At 43.3% G+C, this 22288-nt stretch overlaps 1 protein-coding gene across 3 annotated transcripts; it reads right to left on the reverse strand.

Moving 5' to 3' along the window:
• Positions 1-1207: 1207 nt before the first annotated feature.
• On the reverse strand, positions 1208-22113 carry BTBD3 (BTB domain containing 3). 3 transcript variants are annotated; one of them, XM_040057788.2, is made up of 5 exons: positions 22072-22113; positions 10747-11011; positions 10096-10186; positions 9478-9596; positions 1208-5605 (listed from the first exon to the last, which is right to left on the reverse strand). In XM_040057788.2, exons 2-5 carry the CDS (start codon positions 10887-10889, stop codon positions 4573-4575), a joined length of 1386 nt encoding a protein of 461 aa, XP_039913722.1. In that variant the 5' UTR covers positions 10890-11011; positions 22072-22113; the 3' UTR covers positions 1208-4572. The 3 variants fall into 3 exon arrangements, with proteins under 3 accessions (XP_039913722.1, XP_039913721.1, XP_039913724.1); XM_040057790.2 differs by lacking the exon at positions 22072-22113 and adding an exon at positions 21740-21846 and having other exon boundaries at positions 1220-5605; XM_040057787.2 differs by lacking the exon at positions 22072-22113 and having other exon boundaries at positions 10747-12237.
• Positions 22114-22288: the final 175 nt, after the last annotated feature.

Below are 22288 nucleotides of genomic sequence, written 5' to 3' on the forward strand. Positions count from 1 at the left end.
AGCTGCTTTTTCTGCTGGCACAAACACACACGTGATTCTCTGCCTCACTAAACACCGTGCAATAGATTGACACTGATCTCCCTAAAATCGATTTCCAAAGCAATTGTCCTATCATAGCTCCTGTCACGTTTCAGGCAGAAGCCAATGAGAATGTCCCTTTGGAATGAGATAGGCCATCCTTTATTTCTTCTTGTCCACTGAGTTCTGGCCTGTTCACCAAAGCATCTGAGGCTGCCAGCAGCTCCAATCTCCTCTGCTGCACCAAGCCAGGCTGCTGCTGCCAGTGTGCTCCTTGCTGCACCAAATCACGCTGATAGCTACCACACATTTAGGAGCTGGTGTCATCAGCACAGTACAAGGTATGGGACAGGTCCTGCTTGAAGGTCAGCTCCAAATTGGAAGTGCTGGGCACTAAGAGAACTTGGATCAAGAATGGAGCAGTGTGGTGCCAAGTACTGAAGTTAAGAATTCTAGAAAGACAACTTACCCAAAGCGGCAAATTTGAGGCCTGTAAACACTTCAGTCAGAATTTTGGATGAACTCTGAAGGCATTGACTTTTTCTGGGGTAGACTTACTCAAATTTCCGTATCTCTCTATCAGACTATTTTTTATCATCAGCCAGTAACAGGTCTTGGAGAAGGACATCACGGAAGTGATGCTTCAGCTTCACTGACCTTAAAAGTCAGTGAAGTCATTTAAAATGAAGTCTCAAATCTCCTGGAAGAAAACTGTTAATACTCAGAATTATGAATAATATTATATAATTAACTTTTCAGCAGAGAACAGCCTCTTGGCACTAACCACGTCCTTTCTGATACATCAGAGAATGAAAAGCATGGCCTTTCCTGTGCCAACTGTCTTTTAGAATAAACAAGAGACCCTCCCCCTTCATCCCCACATGCTTAATAATATTAATAGAACATGAAAATATTAATGCTAGTAGACAAGGTCTTTCATAAAGCACATAAATGAATTCATTCACTCTAGCTCATTAGCTTAATCGTCAACCTTTTTACAATGTAACTGATTAACATTTTCATTGTTCTTGTTTTTTTTCCTTAGACTTTTGCTTCTTTGGGGATCAAAAGATCCTTGAATGCATAAGCTCAACAAATATCCCTGCACAACTGTACAACAATTGGAACTGTTAGAAGAGATAACTAAGGGCTTTCACAGCTCACGCTTCAAAGATGCTGCAGGAAACAACCATTTAGGAATCATTTTTATTTTTATGTTTAACGTGATTATACACATTCATGAGTCCAACAAGATCTGCACTGTGACATTAAAGATACAGTACAATAACATTCAACATGAGGTACTTCATATGTTTATATAAATCTGTCCTTTATAAATAATGCTGTAAGCCTGCTAAGGTCAATCACTGCTTCAGCACAAATGGGTGCTGGGACCTGAAGGGAGCCAAGTTGATCACAATAAAAAAAACAACAACAACAACAACAACAAAAAAAAAAAAAAAACCAAAACAAAACCCAAACCAGATCAGTGCAATAAGGGTGTAGAAATTAAAATGTTTACTTAAATACTATTTTAGATATGCAGAAAGTATGTAACATTATACTCTCTTATCAGATTCCTCTCAGCAGTAAATCAAAGATACAAGTAGCAAAGACAGCCAGGAAGAGTTTAGACAGAATCTGTGAGGTGATCTCTATTGACATTACGTTTACATTCCAGGCTGATGTGGCTGATGCTTGCAAAATGTCAATCAAAGTATTGAAGCTTGGGTGCTTCTGCTAAACCAACCAAATCCACAGACACCTACTGAAGCGCCCTGGTGTCCCACAGTGAGTGGCACTGTCACCTTCTTACATCCCAGCACTTCTTAGAATCACAAAGTGCTCAGAAGCAAGTTGTGCTGCGAGCATCAAAAGGTGTTTTGGGTGCCTTTGTTTGATCACCCACAGTGGAAACCCTTCCCTGCACCCTCCTAAAACTCAGAGGAATTAAGCTAGAGGTTGCTTTCATCCTACTTCGTCAAAGAGTTCATAAAAAAATCAAGTAAGAACAATAATTAAATAATAGCTCATTTTCTACATATTACAGCTACAGAGTATTCTGATCTCTGAACTTCTCCTCCAGCCAGTGAACCTAGCAGATTCATCACCTCTATTTGCAGGTAACTCAAACCAAATAATAAATTAAAAGTGAGAACCCGAGACTAGTTAAACCAATGCAGTACTAGTTTGTCCCACCAGCTGTGGCACGTGTTTTTTTCACCAAACAAATTGGAATGCAGCTCGCTGCTCACCACAAACAACCTGTCAATCTGCTCATCACTTGGAGTAATTACATCTGCATCAGCCACTTGCTGTATGAAAACTTAATCAGCTGATTACCATCTTCCTCTGCTTTGAAATGTATCTAAATAAATGGAACTGCTGTTCAGATGTTGGTCTAAAAGCAGATGACCAATATCTCATCATGATCTCAGATTCCTTTTTACGATCTCTTCAGCAACTCTTTCTCCACTCCATACCATCTCTACTCTTGTCTATTTTCAGCTGCAGATCTAAATATAAATAACTGGAGGGTTTTTTATAAATCTCTCCCTGGGAGTTTTCCATGGAGCATTCTGTTTAGATTTCACGAACAGTCTGGATTATGTACATCTGTTACAAAAAAAACAAAACATTTTTAAATGTATTTTGAGAGTATTTACATTTCAGAAAGAGCGCTGCTTACACACACACACATGTATGCATGTATACAAAACATTAAATGCTAAGACAGATAAAAGGCATAAATCTTGTGGGGTACTTCTTTACCTGGCTCTCCTTTTATTACCTAGAGAGAAGATCTGGGCTCTGGCCATAAAGTGTTTGATGACTACACTCCAGTTCTCCTTACTTCAGATGGTATTTTGGTCACTGCAAAAGATGAATTTTGGCACTTTCCGATGGCCGGGGGGCCAGGATTCCAACTGCCAAGCAACACTTAATAGTAAAAGTACTAAACTGGTAAGAAATCATATCAGAAAAAACGTTTTTATTACAGAACTGACAAGTGAATTTAGGGTTATGCTACGTTAATGTGTTGGCATTCTGTAAGATTCATCTTCAGCCGGTCTAAAGAATCATTTGGTCCTCTCAATTTGTTAAAAGGTACACAACAAACAGAACCCACTCTGGAGGTGTAGCAAGAATGAGACGCTTTACAACAGGCAGCGTAGCCTCTGAGGAACAACTGCCCCAGTGCAGTGATCAAGGACTTGCTTATGTTTCCATAGTACCTGTAGCTCTTATTTATACTGGTTTCCTTCCCTGATACAAGGAGTATCCCTCATACTTTTGCAAAAATGATACGGACATGTAACAGGAGGTTTGGGGGGAAAAAAACTCAGGCAAGGAAAAGGTTCTGTACCACATAATCCTCTGACTGATGTGTAGCCATAAGCAGTTCCAAGAGCTCCAACAATAACCCATTAGAGGAGACTTCCTCCCCCTCACTGCTATCTGATGCTATACACTAAGTGTAATATGACCACAGTTGGGAATCTTCTGTCTTTGTCTAAATTTCAACTAGTATAAAAAGAAGAAAAAAAAAAATCTCATATTACAGAAAAAAAACACCAAAAAAAAAGTCAAGATTGATAAATTCTTTTGTTCCTCTAAAATCTACCTCTACCATGTTTATGAAGAACAAAAAAACCCACCCAAAACAAACAGAAAATTATCCTGTGTCATGTAATTGATATAAATTCCCATTTATTTAGCAAGGGTTCAAATAAATGCCATTTAAATCTGCCATGCAGATCAACTCCAATGCAGCAAAACCTGGGTCACGGGAGTAGAGTTTCAAGAACTGCATGCACAATTTGAACACGTGCAAGTACTTCCTTGCCTTCAAGGTGGCATTCCTAGAAAATGAACTCCAAGGGTAACCTGCCAAACCCACATCCTTTCCTCACTGTGAACATGTCCATGCACTGGGGACATGGTCAGTATGCCGTGGAGCTTCCTCAAAGATGCTCCCTTCTCCCCATCTTCCCCTGGAGCTATCCCAAACAGCTGGCTGCAGGAGAATCTCACAGGATGAAGGTCTGAACTTGAGCTTTTTCTGCTTATAACTGAAGGACTTCTTTCAGCCCCCATGGTCAAAAGCAGCTTGATTTACTGGAATCTCTAAAGTCTGCAGAGCAGACAGCAGAGAGAGCTATAAAACAAGGCTCTTCATTTTCTATCCCTACTTCCCCAATACAAGCAGAAAGCAGAAAATGGATCAATGAAGACAGCGTTTAGTGAGATACAAGAGGGGGAACGTTCTCTGGTGATTCACAGGTGCATCAAAGAAAGAGCCAGCATCACCAGCAAACAGGCACCCCTCTTACAAAGCCTTTAAAACTCGCTTGCTTCTACGAGCTTCCAGTTTAAATATTACACTTAATCACCAACGATGCTACAAGTACAGCAAGCCAGGAACTTGCCCACAGCATTTAGTTACGTATTCCCTGTACTGATCACGTATCTGCAGATAAAAAGCTAACTGTCAGTAGGCCTGAACCAGACAGGTTCTCCATAGGAAAATGCTTTGTATCCACACACTCCCATTCAAGCGTAAAATATGAGTTCGGGAATTTGTCCCCCCTGTACCCCCGTGCCGTTTGTACTGTCCGAGGAGCACTGAAACTGAACAGTCACCTTCCCACACTGAACTTCTGTCATTCCTTCTTGTCCAAAATAGCTGAGTTCGTTACCATCCAGAATCACGCTCGCTGTGTAAAAGGTGTCAGGCTCAATCTGCACTGGGTACTCAAACCACACGGGGAAAGTGTTACTAGAACCATCCGAGAAGTATTTACTCAAGTTCTGGCCCAGGATAACCCCTTGTCGCTTCAGTTCGATCTTGGCACTGTACTCTGCCGACCCACAGCTGGAGCCGTAGAGCCCAAAGCCAGCGATAAACACTCTCTTATCCACGGCAAACTGGATGCTGTCACAGCGGCCCCGGTAGCGCCACTGGTTGCTGCGGTAAGCGCAGGACTGGAAGCGGTGGCAGCGCTGAGGGACGAGGCCTTTCCGGGGCTTGCTGACGAACTGCAGCTCCGGCTTTTTGGCGGCCGTGTACCACAGGAAGATGTCGTTGGTTTCGTTGAGAGTCAGGATCCCGGACTGAGCGGCGCCGTTGGCGAAGTCGTCGAGGGCCATGGTGGGGATGCGGATCAGGTAGAGGGCCTTGCCCAGCACCTTGCGCTTGTTCTCTATGGTGGCCGTCAGCTCCTGTCGCTGGCACTCCACTTCAGCCCAGTTCAGAGCCGCCTCGAAAACGACGATTTCTTTGGCGTTCAGAGTCTCCCTTCGGAGAATGCTTTCAAGCGTCTGAAAATCAATGTCACAGAAGCCCTCAGACTTCAAAGCGAGCTCAGCTTGGGCATCAATCACTTCCCAGCAGCGCTGGGTCAGGTCAGGTTCCTCAAACAAGCAGCTCTGGGAGAGCAGCACGCAGGCGTTCTTTGCGCTCAGACTTGTCTCGAGGAAGTTGACGCAGGCGCGGGCCAGGTGAGGGACGATGTACTTCTTGGCAGCGTAAAGAGTGGCCAGGACGGTGTCTGCGGCCAAATCGATCTCATCACAGTAGATGTACCTGAAATAAAGCACACGGGTGTAACTCTGCTGCTGCTGCTTAACACAACACCAGCTGGTCAACAACCAACTCAGAAACAAAGAATATTTAAATGGCTCCATATTAAAGCCAAGCGGTGCTTCAGGGAGTATCGATTAAGCCCAGAAAGAAAGCACAAAAAAAAATTCAGCACTTATGTTAAAACCATGGAAGAGAATGGGCTTAAAATCAAAGGTGAATCAAACTTTTCATTTGGGGAGCATGCTATGAGACAGTTGTTTAAAAACTGTGACCCCTGCAGCTCCTGTGCTCCTTCCACGCAGGCCTTGGCTCCCAGGCAGGAGCTCCTGCAGGGCTGCCTCACTCAGCCACCACAGGAGTCTGGAGCATGCGTTAACGAGAGTCCCTGGACTGCCTCTCCCCTGACGGTGAACCGTGGTTTAACTGAGGTGTATGCACAAACACAGGAATGGTAACAAGTCTGTAGGGAGTAACTAGGTAATGTAAGAAGAGAAATGCTATCTATCAGGTGCTATCCATTTCTGTAAGTACTGGGTTAGGTTTTTTTCAGAGGTGGCTTTTTTGTTTGGGCTCGTGTTTTTTGGTTGGTTTTTTCAAAGGGTGATGAAGCATATAGGAAATGGAATATTTTCAGTTTTTTAATGCTTGCAACATCCTAACTCAACCAGCACAGCATTTTCACTCAGTTGCACTGCATAAGGATGAAAAAAGCTTTACTGCTATGGTAGTGTGGTGGAAGAGATGAAGGTGAAATTCTATTTATGTGACTAAACTGCTGGGATTCATTGCTCAGAGAAATGAAGCATTGTACAGTTTGTTCTTTTCAATATCTCATGCTTCAGGGCCCCATTTGCAGCTGGTGAATGCAATCTGCTAAAACCATGCCAAATGCAATTTCACTCCTCGCAGGGATAAGCAAGTCTTGATGGTTATGGCTGATAAAAGTGTCTTCCTCCAGAAAAGCTAAAGTTGTATGCAACCCTGTACTGATTAAAATTTTCTAGTTAACAGGTTTCCCTACACAATGAGTCTTCTGCAGAACAGATGTGCCTATAAAGAGGAATTAGTAACTACACTGATCTGATTATAGCTGTAAATAACTAGTTGTATTTTTGCAGCTGTGAGATAGTATCCTCCATGCCACACTTGGAAAACACGCAGAGAGGAGATACTGCTCCAGCAATATAAAATCTAAGAGGTTACAGAGAACAAGAAAACTTACATAGAGCCAAGCCTATTTTTAGTCTTTACTACTTGGTTTCAGCTTCTTTGTGAAACCAAAGAACCCATCTGTATATCAACGGTTACAGGCTCAGCTGCTTTGCCGCCCAAAAAATTCCATTTTCAATGAATCTGGTTTTATGATTCTCCTCATTGCTGTCCAACTCTTTCCTCCCTTCTATTACTTCTCTTTGCCTGCTAGTACAGCAGAGAATGACGACATCTGCTTTAAATAGAAATAGTACAAAAGTTGCTATTTTAATATTCCTGCAAATAAAGAACTAGTATCACTGATGTACAGCGGAGACAGCACAGATCGGCTGTCAGCAATACTCCACACCTCTCACTCTGCCAATGCACCTCAGCTCTGGTCTGCAATTACTGATATTCCAGTTTTCACCCTGTTCTCAAACACAGGATTCTGCCAGACCACAGGGTTTGATGGTTTAGTAACACATGCAGCCTGGGATGAGATCACAGTTCTAACTTGAACAGTCAAGACTGAGATAAGATATAATACATTAATGCACCAATTCAGTTTGGCAGCTAGACTGTGCGTTTAACCCTGTTTTTAGAACTGTAGAGAACAGTCAAAGCAGTTTTACTGGGAGAATAATTAATGTCTACCAGTCATGGTATTTCCTATGTTACACCTGGCAATAACTTGCTTGTTGCCAGAACGCCCACACATAAAACACAAAAAATACTTATGCCATCAGAACTCACTGGCCCAGGAAAAAAAAAACAAACCAAAAACAACCCAGCAAGATGTCAAAACCAAAAAAAAGGCCCAAGCTAAATGTATTTTCTGACAAAGTTTATGCTGCAGAAAGAAGCGCATGACGGAGAGGCTGCTTGTCTTTCCCTCTGCAGCAACAGAGCCTTGTGCCATCCGTGGCTAGCAGCAGTTGCAAGAAACACTCACAGGCATGGTTTCTCAGAGTGAAGGGGACTTGGCTCCCCCTAAGCTCCACATGCAGTGGATCCTGTGATCACCATCCCTGTGCCTTCCCTGCGCCATCCCGGTGTCTGCAGACACTGGGGCACTCTGCAGCCTCAGGCACGCTGCATCAGGGAAGGCAGCACCGGCAAGGTTACCTCAACAGCCACACAGAACACAAACTTTTTCTGGTCTTTTGAGTTTCTTCAATAAAAGCTGGGCAGGTGAATAATCCCATGGTTCTGGCCATGCTCTCATAGATAGTTTCCTAAATTGCCATGGGCTAAATAATATGCCAAGACCTAGATGTCAGTATTGATACTCTTTTCTAGGCTTGCTTTCTGCATACAATTCTTAATAAAAAATTCAGAAAGCATTCACTTTTTATACAGCACATCATGTTTAGTCACAGTGAAACAGATTTGCTGTTCAAAAAGAAAGGGAGGGCTGGAAGAATCTAAGTATCTTGCGTTTGTGATTTGTAAAATTCAGCATGAAAGTAAAGCGTAATTCTGAGCTCTGCCACAAAAATCAAAAAGGCCCAAAGCAAAGATTCATAACACACCTCCTTACATGTCATGCCTTAACTTTATATTCCAAGAACATCTGTGGAGCTCTCCTGGAAGCTACCAATATTTGCATAGAACATTCCTGATGTTGATGACAATCTATAAAAACTCTATAGGCAACTCTGAATGTTCATCTATGGTGCCAGTGAAATATTAAAAATGAAAAAGAAACTGCTCTGTAATCACAAGCTAATCAAAACAATCTATGAAACACAATAAATTGCTAGCTAGTGATTATATCATCACATGCAAGAAAACCTGCAGCATGTTAAAGGGATCACTACCAGACAGTGATGTACTTTCTGTATAGGAAAGCAACAGCATTTATTAAAGCTAAAAGAAAAAGAAACAATTCAAAGCCATAGCCTTTCTGTGATAGGGCATTTTTCTTTGACAATCAGAGTTTATAGATACATTCAAGGACAATTCAGCAGGGAAGCCGCTTCATTATGCCCATTTAGGAAAAGAGAGCATTTCTTATGCAGTTTGTGAGAAGAAAAATAACGATCACGTAAACTGACTCGTTTTCCTTGTTAGATAAAGCCCCCTATTCATGTAAACAGCCTTTTCATCACTTTCCAAACACATCAATATGATACATGAGGAGAAATTTATTTTTCAGAGGCTATACGGAATAACTTAGGTTCATTTCTCTAAGACAAGACCTGCGTACTGCAGGTTTATAAAAGAGCTGGAATGACGTGGACCTACAAACCCAGCAATGTACCGGGTCTGAGTGGGGGGCTTTGGGCATGCATTTTTAACTTTTCTCTACGCTTACAAAGTAGAACAGTTGGTTTGGGGGTTTTTTGTTACAGCTGACAAACCTTTTTAGTAACTCCGTTCCTTTGTGTAACGTGTAGTGACAAATCAGATCGATAGGCATTACAGTACACAATGTGCCCAAAGATCCCCTGTCAAAGTCATTATTTACAACTGCCTACATTAGTCTAATTCGTGTGTGTGCCTGGAAGGACGGGGGGAGAGCAAAACGAGGTGAAAGTTTAAAACACAGAAAGAGGAATATTTCAAGGGACTGCTTTCTTTCTGTTTATGTGCAAGTCTAATACTTCAGTTATAACACTGGCAGCGTATGTATACATCAGACAGGAACACACATCCAGCAGATGAACGACGCTTACTTCAGCATTGCAAGAAAAGCAGCAGGCTCAACATCTGGTATGCGGATCTCATCTTTGTCCTCAGCAAGCTCTCCGTAAAACATCGCGTGGAATACAGAGCTCCCAACAGCCAGGACGTACTGTTGAGAAAGGGAAATCTTATTTCATGCTTTGAACCGAAAACACTGCCAACACAAACAATGTGGGAGAGCCACTCTCAGCATACTGGGCTGCACTGACAGGCTCTACAGACACACTTCAGTAGGAAACGAAGCCCAAGTTAGGAGCAAATTACACATATTCCTTGTATTTTGCTCTCCTGGGCATAGATGCATTAGCTACTGGAAAACACTCATCTCCACCACAAAAGTTAACAATTTCTAGGAAACCTCAAGAGCAGTATTAATCAACAGCACAAAGCAGTATTCCTAACTTTACTGCCTCAGCCCAACAAATGTGCTGTTTAACCCAAAACACAAAGAAAAGCCAGGGACAGATTATCCCACTGCATGTGGCCTTTCCAAACACAGACTGCTGCCTGTCCCAGAAGAGCCGAGCCTCCCACGCTCCGTCCCGCTGTAACCGTGGGAGCTCTCTCCGGCTCTCCCCACCCCGGCGAATCGTGCAGCTGTTGCTTACTTTGTGTCCTGGCAGCCGCTGGGTCCCACCTGGTGGCCCGACCACAAAATGAACATCTGCCATCAAGTCATTGTTGAACATCACTGCATTTCTACAAACAGAGGTAGCATGTTAATTTGTGGCACCCAGCAACTCTCTCTTGCATGCCCCCAGACCCAAGGAATTTGGGTTTTTTAAGCTTCAAATTGCTTGTTAGCAAAGAGAGGCAGGTCACACTTTGCTTCAAGATACTTTACACATCACTGCACAAAGATAGCAGAGAAAATACTGAGGAGGAAAAAGTGTGCGTGGTGCCTGTGTGTGCAATAAAACAAACCCCCAAACTTCTGAGAACTTTCCAAGTAGTGGAAATCAAAGTCCAGAGCATGTATCACTGAAAATCCCCACTGAGGTCTAAAAGGAAATCTTTATGGGTATGCTGCAGCTTTAAGCAACATTTTTATTAACTCAAACGCATGCACTGACTGGAAAAGAGATATTAAATTATTTTTCCATTACCAAAGTTCTTATTTCACAGACACACACAGGGAGAAAAAAAAGCCCAAACAAATAAAACGTAACTGTGTTTTCTTCAGCAAATAAATGCATTCAGGACATTTTGCTACTTTTCACCTCTCCATTCAAACACCAAAAAAACTGCCCCGAACTTACCTCTCTCTGATGGTTGGATAAAGTCCTTGCCAATTAGGCGCAGGAATAGTGTTGTTGTTGTTGAGATTTTGCTGATGGTACTGCTGGACAGCAGTTGTATTAGTGTTAGCTGGTTTCTTTCGGGGAAAAATATCAGCAGCCATCTTCTTCTTCTTTTTGGTCTTCAAGGTAATGATTTCATAGCAAACTGGAGGCAATTTGCTGTTGCTACTGCTGCTGCTATTTCCTTTCTTAGAGCTCTTCTTAGACCTGTTCTTGACCGTCTCTGGAAGCATCAAGAAGAAGGTGAGACATTTCATGTTCTTTCCTTTCTCATCTACCATGAGTATACCCGTGTGTAAAGCCCGACAGCCTAACTAGCTAGGAACATTTAGGAATGTACGTGGAAGCTGTCACACCGAAAGCAGCAGAGCTGAGAGTTTGCTCCTTCTCCAGCAAGACAAGGTGACCTTTTCCAGTGCACCGGGTAAGAAACTGACTTTAAGTTTGATCCAGTACTTGAATCATTAAACACATCCCCATCATTCCTGCCAGCTTGCTTTCTTCCCAGCTTTCCCGATCAGGAACCGCCGGGCAGCGCCACAGCCCGGGCAGGGGGCAGGAGGAGCGCACGGTGGCAGCGCCAGGCTGCCGGCGAGCCGAAGTTGTGCGGGAAGGGCTGGGAGCGGAGCGGGGCTGGGAGGGAGCGGGACCGGCAGCCGTGCGGCCGGAGCCAATGGCTGCAGCCACCGAGCGCGATTGGGCTCGCACACAGTGACACCTATTGTAGCCTGCGCCGCTCCCACGTTAAAGCCACAGCGGCGCTCCCGCAGCTCCCACGCAGCCGGCGTGGGAATTAGGGAATTAATGGCACACGCGGCCGCGTAAGCGCACGGCTGGCCGCCGGTGCGGGCGTGTTTCCTCGGCGTGTGAGCTCTCCTCGGTGCCGCTTCAGTTTTCACAGGCGAAGCAGCAAGAGGCTGAAATCGGGGAGAAAGATCTATCTGAGCCTATATCGCCGTGGGAGCTGTTTCCACGGGCACTCGGTATTAGCACGCCTTCCTCTGCCTCTAGCATTCCCAGAAATCCCCGCTGTAAGAGTTGTTCGGCGACAGTGTGACAGATATCGGAACCGAATTAAAGCAATCAAGCAGCAGCAGCACAGACAGCGACGCAGCCAAACAATCCCTTCCAGCTCAGCTTCTACTCCACTGTAACATGAACAGGGATGAGGTCACAGCTTCAGCTTTAACTCCTTCTCTTTCCAGATAACGCAACAGCCTCAGACAGAGGTCCCAAATCACCAAGCAGGGCTAATTAAGCCCGCTTACACCAGACGTGGCTGCGCCACATCAGAAGAAAACTTCTAGATGTGCCATCAGATTAAAGCAAACCAGAGTGAATATATCTAATCAATATTTCAAAGCATTAAATGAAAAGGCCTGAATGATTTAGAGAGTCTGGGGCAAAAATCACTCCTCGAGATGCAAACAGAGTCCGATTTTATGCACAAATACTTCCTGAAATAAACAGGATATAAGTTATGCCAACCAAACCATTTAAATAGGAATTAAGTCTAATTTTTAGTCATTAGCTTATTAATAACTTAAATTATATCAGATTTCTTTAACAGCAGGTCAAGTCTATAGTAAAACCACCAAGTAAGCATAGCCACTTAAAGGCAGGAAAACAAAAAATACTTGGTATGTGTCAACATATCACATCCTAAAATACTGGGGAGCAGATAATTAAAATATGATTTCATAATTACTTTCAGTTTTAAAGGAACAAACCCCTCTGCTTTCAAAGCTAATTTAGCCACATTTTGCCTTAATTAGTTTTGCTGGACAAGAGTACAGCAGGGAAATTAAAGTGATAAAAGGTTGGTGAAGGAATCTTGTCAAAGCCCCTGACAAACCTGCCACTGACTCAAACTGGAACACTACTCAGGCTATTTATTCCATCGCCATCCCAAGTGCTCGCATCACAGCTGTGGCTGTGTAACACACACTCAGAATGTCTTTAACCCAAGAGCGTGCAGGTATTTCAAAGATTCCCAGGTCTCCTTGGGAGATGCTCCACACGAAGCACTCTCTGCACGCCCCGGCCATCTGGAGCCTTTGCTGCAGTGGTTGGGGACGATGCCATTCCCAGACACATCTGTCCTCCCTGTCTGAAGGCACTGCTCATGGAAGGGGGAAACAGAGGGAAATGTGTCCATGCCTCAGCTGCTGCATTTCACAATCCAACATCTTAGTGCAAAATCTCCTTGGCTGCTGCTTGAAAGGAAGATGGTGGGTTATGCCTGGCGCAGCTGAAGGGCAGAGACACGTTCCTAAATACCTTGAGGGGAGGTTATGTAACTTCCAAAGAAATTATTTCTAGCAACCCTTTCTTTCTCCTCCCTGCTTTTTCTTTAGCTGCAACAGATTGATTAGAAAGGGAAACTAAAAACTTAAACCATATTGAACTGCAGAGAGGGAAAAGAAGGGGTAAAGGAGAAGAAACTCAGCCCACAGATGGGATCTTATAACTGCTCACAGCTATGTTTATAACGGGAACACAGCAGGTATTCCCAGCACAGAATTTGAGTTTGTGTAAGTTTTTTTCTTTTTTTCCCCTCTCCTTATGTAAATTTCCAGCCCTTCCAGTTACAAAAATAACCCTTTTGCCACTGCACAGGACAAACATTTCAAAAGGAAGAAATCTTAAAAAAACCCCTCTTAAAGCTATAGAAAACCACAGACTCTAGAAAATCTGGTTCTCAGCATTGCAGTTGGCAGAAGGTGAAAGATAGCAGGGGTTGGGAGATTTGATTGTCATTCCACAAATCCATTTTATAGACTCCCACAGTATATAAAAATCAAGGTCTCTGCACATTTCTTCAAACCAATGATCAGGACAAATCCAAAGGTTTTTACACACGCACACACACACACCAGATAAGGTCACTGGGAGGCTACAGGAGACAAAGAGAATGAGGGACAGACTGACCAGTTAACCCCATGGGGGAAAGACAGATCGTAAATGTGAATCCACAGGAATCCACCAACCTCTGAGTTCTGGAACACATCACACACGCACAGCATGTTGTGCTTTCTGGGAAAGGAAAGGAGAGAGAAGCTGCAGCTGAAGCATGTTCTGCCTGAACTCAGAAGTCACACAGACCCCAGTAGATGAGAAGTATCTGCCTGACAGGATAAAAATCCAGCCCAGTAAATAAAAAGCCAAACTGCCATCTTTGCCTGCTCTTAAGCCACCCACCAAAACTTGGTCTGCCCTAACTGGAAAATAGCACTGACTCCAGAAGAGAGTCTAAACAGATTTAGATTTTCATAGAATTCCTACAAAAAACTACAACCCTCTTACAGGTTCATGCCACCTTCTACTGCACTTCATCACCTCAGGAAATAAGTCTCATAAACGACTCATTAGATGGATGTGAAATGGGAAAAGCAACCCCCAAAGAATTAGTGCTATCCTCACTCCCAATTCTTTCTATTTTGGCAGCAGCTTCCATTTATTTTCATACAACGGTGTTTTGTCCTTTTACTCTACAAAGACTGTAAATGAATTTAGAAATCAATACACTGGCAGACAGTAAAATCCCATGAACTGCTGCCTGTTGAAAGACCAGTCAAAATCCCCAGTTGAGATCAGCGTGCCTCCAATAAGAGGATCAAGTAAATTGACCTTCTCTGACCCATAGATCTGTGCATTTCTGACATCTTATTACAATGTGCTCCCAATCGTCTTCAGTAAGTCTCATTTTTCTTAATTAATTATATATTAACAGAACTAAACTTGATATATACAACCGAGAAAAAGAGAAATACAGTTCTTCAAAGGCACATTAATTTTTACTTTACAAGCAAAAAGTAGTTCAGACCAGAAATATTTCAAGTTAAAGGGTGTAGGAAATCCCATACTTAAATCTGAACACTGGCCTGATGGGTATTTAAAATGCCAGAAGAGAAGAATTAAGCAAAAAGACAATATTCCCAGTCTGAGATATTACACACCAAGTTACATACTCCTTCCAAAATATTAGGAGCAGGTTACAAGTCCTTGGAAATCAGTTCCTGACTAAACATCGTGAACTGAAGCGGCAATTTTGCTGTTCAAATCCCAGTGTGTGCAACACGCCTGCCATCCCAGCTTATTTATCCCTTCAGAACATGATATACCTTGTGCAGCACAGGAGTCACAGTACAGCCCAGCTCCTGGTACAACTTTTAATAGCATGTTACTACTATAATTGTCCCCTTCTAAAGGTAACTTCCAACAGAGAAATCAATTTAATTTCCAGGGCTGATGGGAGTATTCTTCCTCATACTTCATCAGTTTCTGCTGCAATAGCGAGGATACCAAAAAGTTTCTATCTTTTTTCTCCTTCTAATAAGCTGAGTTTTTGTACATCTCTCATTTACAGGCCTGTTCCTCAGGTAGTAACACGAGATAGGCAATTCTACGAAATATAAGCTTTCATTCAAAATTCCCAACTGTTTGTTACAACCACATCATGCATAAAGGAAAGAATTCTTAATAAGCAATGAGGAAATGCATGCATTTCTTTTTCTGTAAAGTTGCCAACTTTGGCAGTTACTATGCCTATGCATTATTAACATTGTTTAAATTCTGAATTTCCCCCTACAAGGAAACAAATTTCAGATGACACATCTTGATTAACCAAAATAAATACACAATGTTAATGTTCAACAAATCTGTCTGTCCCCTGCTAGCTTTCACTGAATTTAAGTTAACTTTAAGCACTCATTTAAAAACGGAATACACATGTTCAAAATACCTGTTTAGTTAAACAAACAGAAAACCTCAATAAACCCAGCCCACACAGCTGCGGTGCCCTGTTCTGTTTACCTATCTATAAATTATTTAGTCACTTGGAAGAGTCCTTCCCAACCACCATTCCAACCCTTCTGTTTGCAAAACCAAATTTGGAAAAGTGGACTGATAGTTCTACCCTTCATTTCTTCAAGTGAAAAAGTGCATTGCAGTGGACAAAAACTTCCAATCTCCTCTCTCCTAAGTTTCTTATTGGCAGCACTGGAAGAAACCAAGATGGCATCTTCTTCTGTCTGCTGCATGGAAAAGCTGGCAATGAAGCCTTACTCGGTAAGGTCTCTTATGGGGAAAAAAATAATTACAACCAAAACCAGGAAGAAAGATGGGCAAAATTGTAAAGACTCTCAAAGAAGCCAAAACACATGTTAAAAAATCGAATTTATGTGCCAGCATAGCCAACAGCTATGAAAGAGTAGACTAGTATCAGAGTAGAACTGCATCTTGAACCAAGACTAGAAGCTTCAAAACAAAGTCCAAAATAGTTAAATTGTATATTTCTATAGAACTCATGCTACACTAGGAACGTACTTGTTACCAAATATTCTTATCTGCTTAGTGCTTATGAGGATTTAAACACTTTGCATAACATTATCCACTGAGATAGCTTTTACTCTTTTTTTCCTAAATATCCTTAATACTTTAAAGAAAACAAAAGCAGAAAGTCCTGAGCAGCCTAGTCAAAGGTAAACACAAACTTACATAAAATAGAAACCTAAAGAATAAGTATTCACAACTATTTTTTACTCCTGTAGTATTTGCTAGCATACAGGCTATACACAGCATTTGTTTTTAGTCTCTTTACCAAAGCAGCCTTTCTATTAAGTCTTTCTAATATGTCATTTCTCTAACTGTAAAATACTTCTTTTTGTTTGCTTTTCTTCAAAGCAATATCCATTTTGATACAAAGCAATCACAACAAAACATTTAAGATTAACATCTATGTTTACTTGCAAATAAACGTGCACTTTCTATGGATTTCAAGTCACTTTCCATGAACCTGTTCCTACCTCAACTGGAACATCTCCTATTCTCTTTCTTTCTTGTTACTTTTCTTGCTCAGCTGATTAAAGCCTGCCATTTAACTTCAGTGAGAGCTTGAATAACTTAACATTTATGCCCCAAACACTTCGCTATGCTGTATTCTTTTTTCTTTTGAAGTTAAAAGTTTTGTTCCCTGATGGATCAAAATAAATACAGCTAATGTACCAGAGTGAGAAAAAAATTGTTCAAAATTTTCTTGTACTTTCATTCTGACTTGAAGAATCTGCAGGAATGACAGTCCATATAAGCCACAACTGTGGCATTTGAACAACCTACAGTTAACAATATACTTGATCCTGTTACAGGGAATTACACCACAGACGTTCTCTTCTGGGCATATGGTACAAAATAATGTCACATGCTTCATTACAGCATAAAATATATGATTTCACAAACCTGCTAAGAAGTATTCCCCAATATCATAGTTTGGGAGATGCAAGAAGAAAATATCCCAGAGCAAAATCTGCAATGCATTCTGTGGGCATTGACTTTTTTCTTGATAGTTTAAAGTAAAACCAAGAATTATAAATGAACTCTCTGAAGAGAAAACCTGCAACCACAAAATGATAATTCAATTTAAGGTTACAGGAGATAAACTGTTTTGCTACTAATTTAAAAGATACAATTTATGCATTTGTTCCCCATGGTGGCTACTCGAGCTTGTCCATTTCATTTCACGTAAAGCTTTCCTCTCCACAGTCTCTGGGGTCAAAAAATAAGTTCTTTCTTAGTGGCTGCCATTTATTCGTTTATTTATTTATAAACATGATATTGCAAACCTGAAAGCACTCATCCATTTTTCTAAGGCAAAGGTCAACTTTAATTCTACTTCGCCTCTTACCAAAACTGACTTACAAAGGAAAGATCAGATAGCTCAGGAAATTGGTAATGAGATACAGTGGTTTTCGTCTCTAGGTCACTAATTCTAAATTGACCAAGGTCAACAGTAATCAAAAGTCATTAGCATTTAATGATCCTTTGGTGCCCTGTGAGAAAGAAGCTACTGATCCTGGTGCACTTCAGAAAAACCACCACTACAATCAGCACTCACATGCTGCCTGCTTCAAGGGAGAGGTCAGATCAGATGACTACAGACAGAACTTCCAATCTTGCAGACAGATCTCGCCTCTGTAGACAAACCTTTTACTAATTTTAACTTGGCTCACAAACCATTCTTTTCAAACTGAACAGTTAAATTAATAGGGGCTCTCTAGAGGGCAGGCTGTAAGCTGTTTGGTCCTGGTCCTGTTCCTTCATATCAGCGGTTCCCAAAGTCTCTGCTCCCCGACACACAGAAAGTGTGAAAAATGCAAACAGGCCCTTCCTCAGAGAAGAAGGTTCTCACTGGTGAGAGCCAATGGCACCAGAAGTTACCACTCCGTGAGTATCCACAGGGGAACCGCATCACAGCTGATTACGTTGGTGTACAGCTCAAGGACTGCATTTTTCACGTGCAGGTAAGCTACGTTCACCAAGTCACAGCATTGTGTTGAAGCTCCCAGTGGGACAGAAGAGAGTGAGGGGACATTGCTATGGTGCACAGCCACACCTGCTCTGTGGCCTGCACACTTCAGTCCTCTGGGACTGTCATGGCAACAGCACCTTCAGCAAGGGTAAGGGAAATAGAGGAGACCTTTGGAAAGCTTGGTTAGGTGGTGTAATGTACAGGACTGTCACGGAAAACCACATCATGCCAATGTGTAGTTTTACATCTAGGCAAGGTCAGGGAACACAGAGCTTAAAACCCCACAGCAGATCAGCAACCTGTGTGTTTACAGCACAGCATCACAGCCGGCAGCGTTCAGTGTGCTAAACAGGGAAAGTCTGGAACAGCTTCTTGTTCCCACTGCATTTCAAATTGCAGAAGAGGAAGATCATGCCAGTGGAAGAGGAACAGGTCAGTGCACCGGTAAACCAAGCCTTTGATAAGACACACGTTCTCAGCCACAGCGGCTCTTGCTTCTCAAAAGTGAGAATTAAAACCAAGGATTAACAGCTCTTGAAGTGATTTTACAACTGTCTACTAACCCAAATTTTTAGATATGAGAGATATAGATTATTTAGATTACTGTTCACCTGAGCCTAACCCAAACAGCTCAAGGCATGGAACCAGGCATGACATCCATTAAACTGCAATGTCCTGAATGGTTCTCCCTGTGCCACAAGTTAGAAGCTGTGAATCTTGTTAATTGCCCATAACCGATTCCAGACTCTCCCAGCACACGCAGCTTCTGCTTGAGTCCACATGGAGATAAAGATGTCCCTAAATTTTTCTCCTATCCACTGCTTTAGAAAATCAGATTTATTTTCCTTTGCTGCAAATAGTTCAGCCATACTTGCCTTCCTTAGCAGTCAGTAATGCTTCAGTATTTCCATCAGTTTCTCCTTGTCTGTACAAGTAAAAGGTAGCTACAGCACCACCACGAATTTTCAAGAAAAACGCATACATACCGCTCAAATTCCAGTTTCAGAATATATTTTTGTGCTTTAATATGTATTTGTCTATCAATGTTAGGATATCGTAAATGTTTTTCTTCACAGTAACTCTGGGACACATTAGACACAGACTGCAGTAGATATAGAAACTAAGGAAGGGGCAAGTAATCAAACAGAACAGCACAAATAAGGAAAACTGTACAAGATAAATACCCATTAGTTTTACATATTATGAACTTTTATACAGTGTGAAAACCTTTGCTTTTTCTTGGTATACATGGGGTAGTATCGCTTTGGCCACACAGAAGTGCAAAGGCAAAGAGCTCTATGGAATGCTCACACCTCTCAGACAGCCAAACATGCTGCCTGCCTAAAGAGCTGCTTTCTTTTCACACTCTCAGAAAACCCTTGCAACCGAGCAGAGAGACAGGACAGCTCTGATTCCAGAGAATGTGGTTCTTAAAGAAAATTACTCCTTTAAATTGCTTTGGATGTGAGGAGGAGGAAGCGTAGCTAGGGTGGTTATGGAGTGTAACCTGGTACATAAATATCCTGTCACAGAAGGATGTTATCAACAAGTCATTCAGCCTGGTATTGAAGTGGTACATAATCCTCTAGTGAAATATTTATTCAGGATATCAGGTAATCTGACAGTACAGCCAACAGGGGCCAGACAAGGTGATGTCTCAAGACACCTTCCAAATCTGTTTGTTGCCAACCTTTGCCCCACACAGCCAGGACAGACAGCAGATACTCACAGACTGCCAACCAGCTCCCCAATGTTTTAAAATGCAAACACTTTCCAGACATTGGACTCACTTGATTTTCACAGCAGCTTGCCAAGGTATCAGACTCAGAGAGGGCAACAGGATCAGAAAACAGATGAGCCAGGCCCCAGAATGGGAAGTTTTCAAATCTGAATGATGTCTCACTTAAGCCTCCCCTCTTAGTTTTCTGACACACACACAAAAATTGCTTTTGCAATCAAGGCAGGGGATTGGAATTCAACTTAATGGCAAAAAACACAACCGACGACAACTTCCACAACAAAAAGCTTGTAATCCTTTCCTTCTGAGATTCCCATCTCTTACTTCCCTGTTTCACCTCATCTGTCAGCCTCTTGAGATAAAAATTGCTGCTTTATCACTCATTTAAGTGCCTCACAAAACAGAGCTTCCACATCAGCTCAGGTACCTGAATGTTTGTAAAACAGAACAACAGCCAGCCAAGCCTGAGGAGGTACCAGAGACTGTATCAGGGCAGAATCATTTCGAACTATCAGAGAAAGCTCATGCTGGGCATAAACAATATTCTGCTGCAAAACTTATTTGCACAAGTTTCTACAACAGGTGATCTAAATTTCTTCTGAAAACATAACACATGGCCTACCATCATCAGACCTCTGTTTTAAGTGAGCCCACCCTAGCACTGCTGCTTTCATCGTAATGGTAAATTTAGACAAAAACAACAACAACAAAATGTTCACAAGTTCTAACAAGCAAGCGGCCAAAACATAAAAATTGCTGTTGCAACTTGCATTATTTCCCCCCAGCTATAAAGGGCAAGCTAAATGAATCCCATGTTGCTTCTGGAAGGTGTTTCCTCTGGGGCAGGGCTGAGGATCACTGGCAGGGAAACACAAGGGAAGTTATTGTGTAGTCGGCTGGAGTGTACTTACTGTGGGGGATTTACAAAGGAAAAAAAAAAAAAAAAAAAGAAAGTACTGCAGTCGACATTCAACTTTGGGAATCCTGTAGAACTTACTTCAAATGAAGGCCTTAAGAGATTTGACTTGCAAAGCTAAATTACCGAGTAAACCCCAGATACCGTGCATTGTGACATCCTGCACGTACATTCTGTAGGAAAGAGTGAGACCAGTTCTCTCCCCCTAAAATAAAAGCCATTTTGAGCCTAACTCTGGCATAAAAGTTTAAGCAATTCCAAATAAAGTATTGTACACCTATAACCCAGCACCATCTCTCTACCAAAAAAACCAATCAAAAAACCCAGGGTGCAGATTAATATTCAACACTCACATCACATGCTGAAAACAAAGTACAAACAGAGGACTAACTACAAGGCAAAAAAACCTGCACCAGCGCTTCTCAGATGAGACAGCCTGTTGAATTAGACACGTTAGTAATCACAGTTTAGGAACACCTAGGTATGTTAACTTCAAACTTTTCCTCGAACTCAGAACAACCCACTGCTCCCTCCTGATTTAAAATGCTTCAGGAAACACCACAACGAATTTATAGACCTCGAAGTTCACAGGTGGCTTTCTCCAAACAAACAGGGAAATGGTGAATTGTAAAGGTGAAACTACCGAACCTTCAGAGACAGGTACATCAGGAAGTTCTGCCAACAGCGTGGGGAAGGGAGGAAGTATTTGCGCAAACCCGGGTGCAACTATTAATTGTGTCTCCGAGAAGTTTACCGAATTAATGCTTAAAGTACTTCTTTCACAAAAGAAGCTTCACTTTAAGCAGGAGAAAAGCCCCAAACCCAACTTCTGGGCTGCCTCCCGGCAGAGGCTCCAGCCCGGGCACAGCCGTGTCCCGGGGCTCCTCCCGAGCCCCCTTCGCGGGGTCACCACGGGCACGGCCGCGAACCCACCCCGCTGCCGCACAAAGGGCGGCCGAGGGGACACCGACACCCGCCTGCGGGCACGCACCGCGACTCCCACCAGGCAAAGGCCGTGCCCGGGGGGGCTCTTTGTGCAGAAGAGCCGGGCGTGCTCCGCTCACCCTCACCGCTCGCCCCTGCTCCGCCAGCTCCGCGGCGCTGCCGGCGCTCAGGTGCGGCCGCTCCGCCCCGCCCCGCCCCTCACGGCGGCGCCTCCGCGGGGCGCGGGGAGCCCATTCCCCGCCGGCACCGCCGCAGCCGGAGAGGGGAGCGGGACCCGCCGCCACATCCCGGAGGGTGGCGGGTGTCCCCCAGTCGGGTGTCCCCAGTCGGGTGTCCCCTCTGGCGGGCGGCCCCGCGCTCCCCCCGCCCCGCACTGACCTGAGGGCGCTCCCGGGGCGGCGCGCGCGGGCCCCTCCTCGCACCGGCGCGCGCGCGCGGCCCCGCCCCGTTGAGGAGCGCGCGCGCGCGCGGCCCCGCCCCGGCCCCGCCCCTCCCGCTCCCGCCCCGGCGCGCGCGGCTCCTGAGGGAAGGGTTTTCCTCCCCAAAATCTCAGCCCTGCCGGGCGAGAGTCACCGCAGTCACCCTCCCAACACAC

Source organism: Hirundo rustica, chromosome 3 (assembly GCF_015227805.2).
Source record: "Hirundo rustica isolate bHirRus1 chromosome 3, bHirRus1.pri.v3, whole genome shotgun sequence".
NCBI classification, from domain to species: domain Eukaryota; kingdom Metazoa; phylum Chordata; class Aves; order Passeriformes; family Hirundinidae; genus Hirundo; species Hirundo rustica.

Bases quoted from the DNA above. Each gene is read 5' to 3' on its own strand.
- BTBD3 (XM_040057787.2), bottom strand. From the start codon at position 11,069: ATGGTAGATGAGAAAGGAAAGAACATGAAATGTCTCACCTTCTTCTTG. The intron at 10,187-10,746 runs GTAAGTTCGGGG...CTCTGTTTGTAG, and splicing joins TATCCAACCATCAGAGAGAG to AAATGCAGTGATGTTCAACA. The intron at 5,606-9,477 runs GTAAGCGTCGTT...GCTTTATTTCAG, and splicing joins GCTTTTCTTGCAATGCTGAA to GTACATCTACTGTGATGAGA.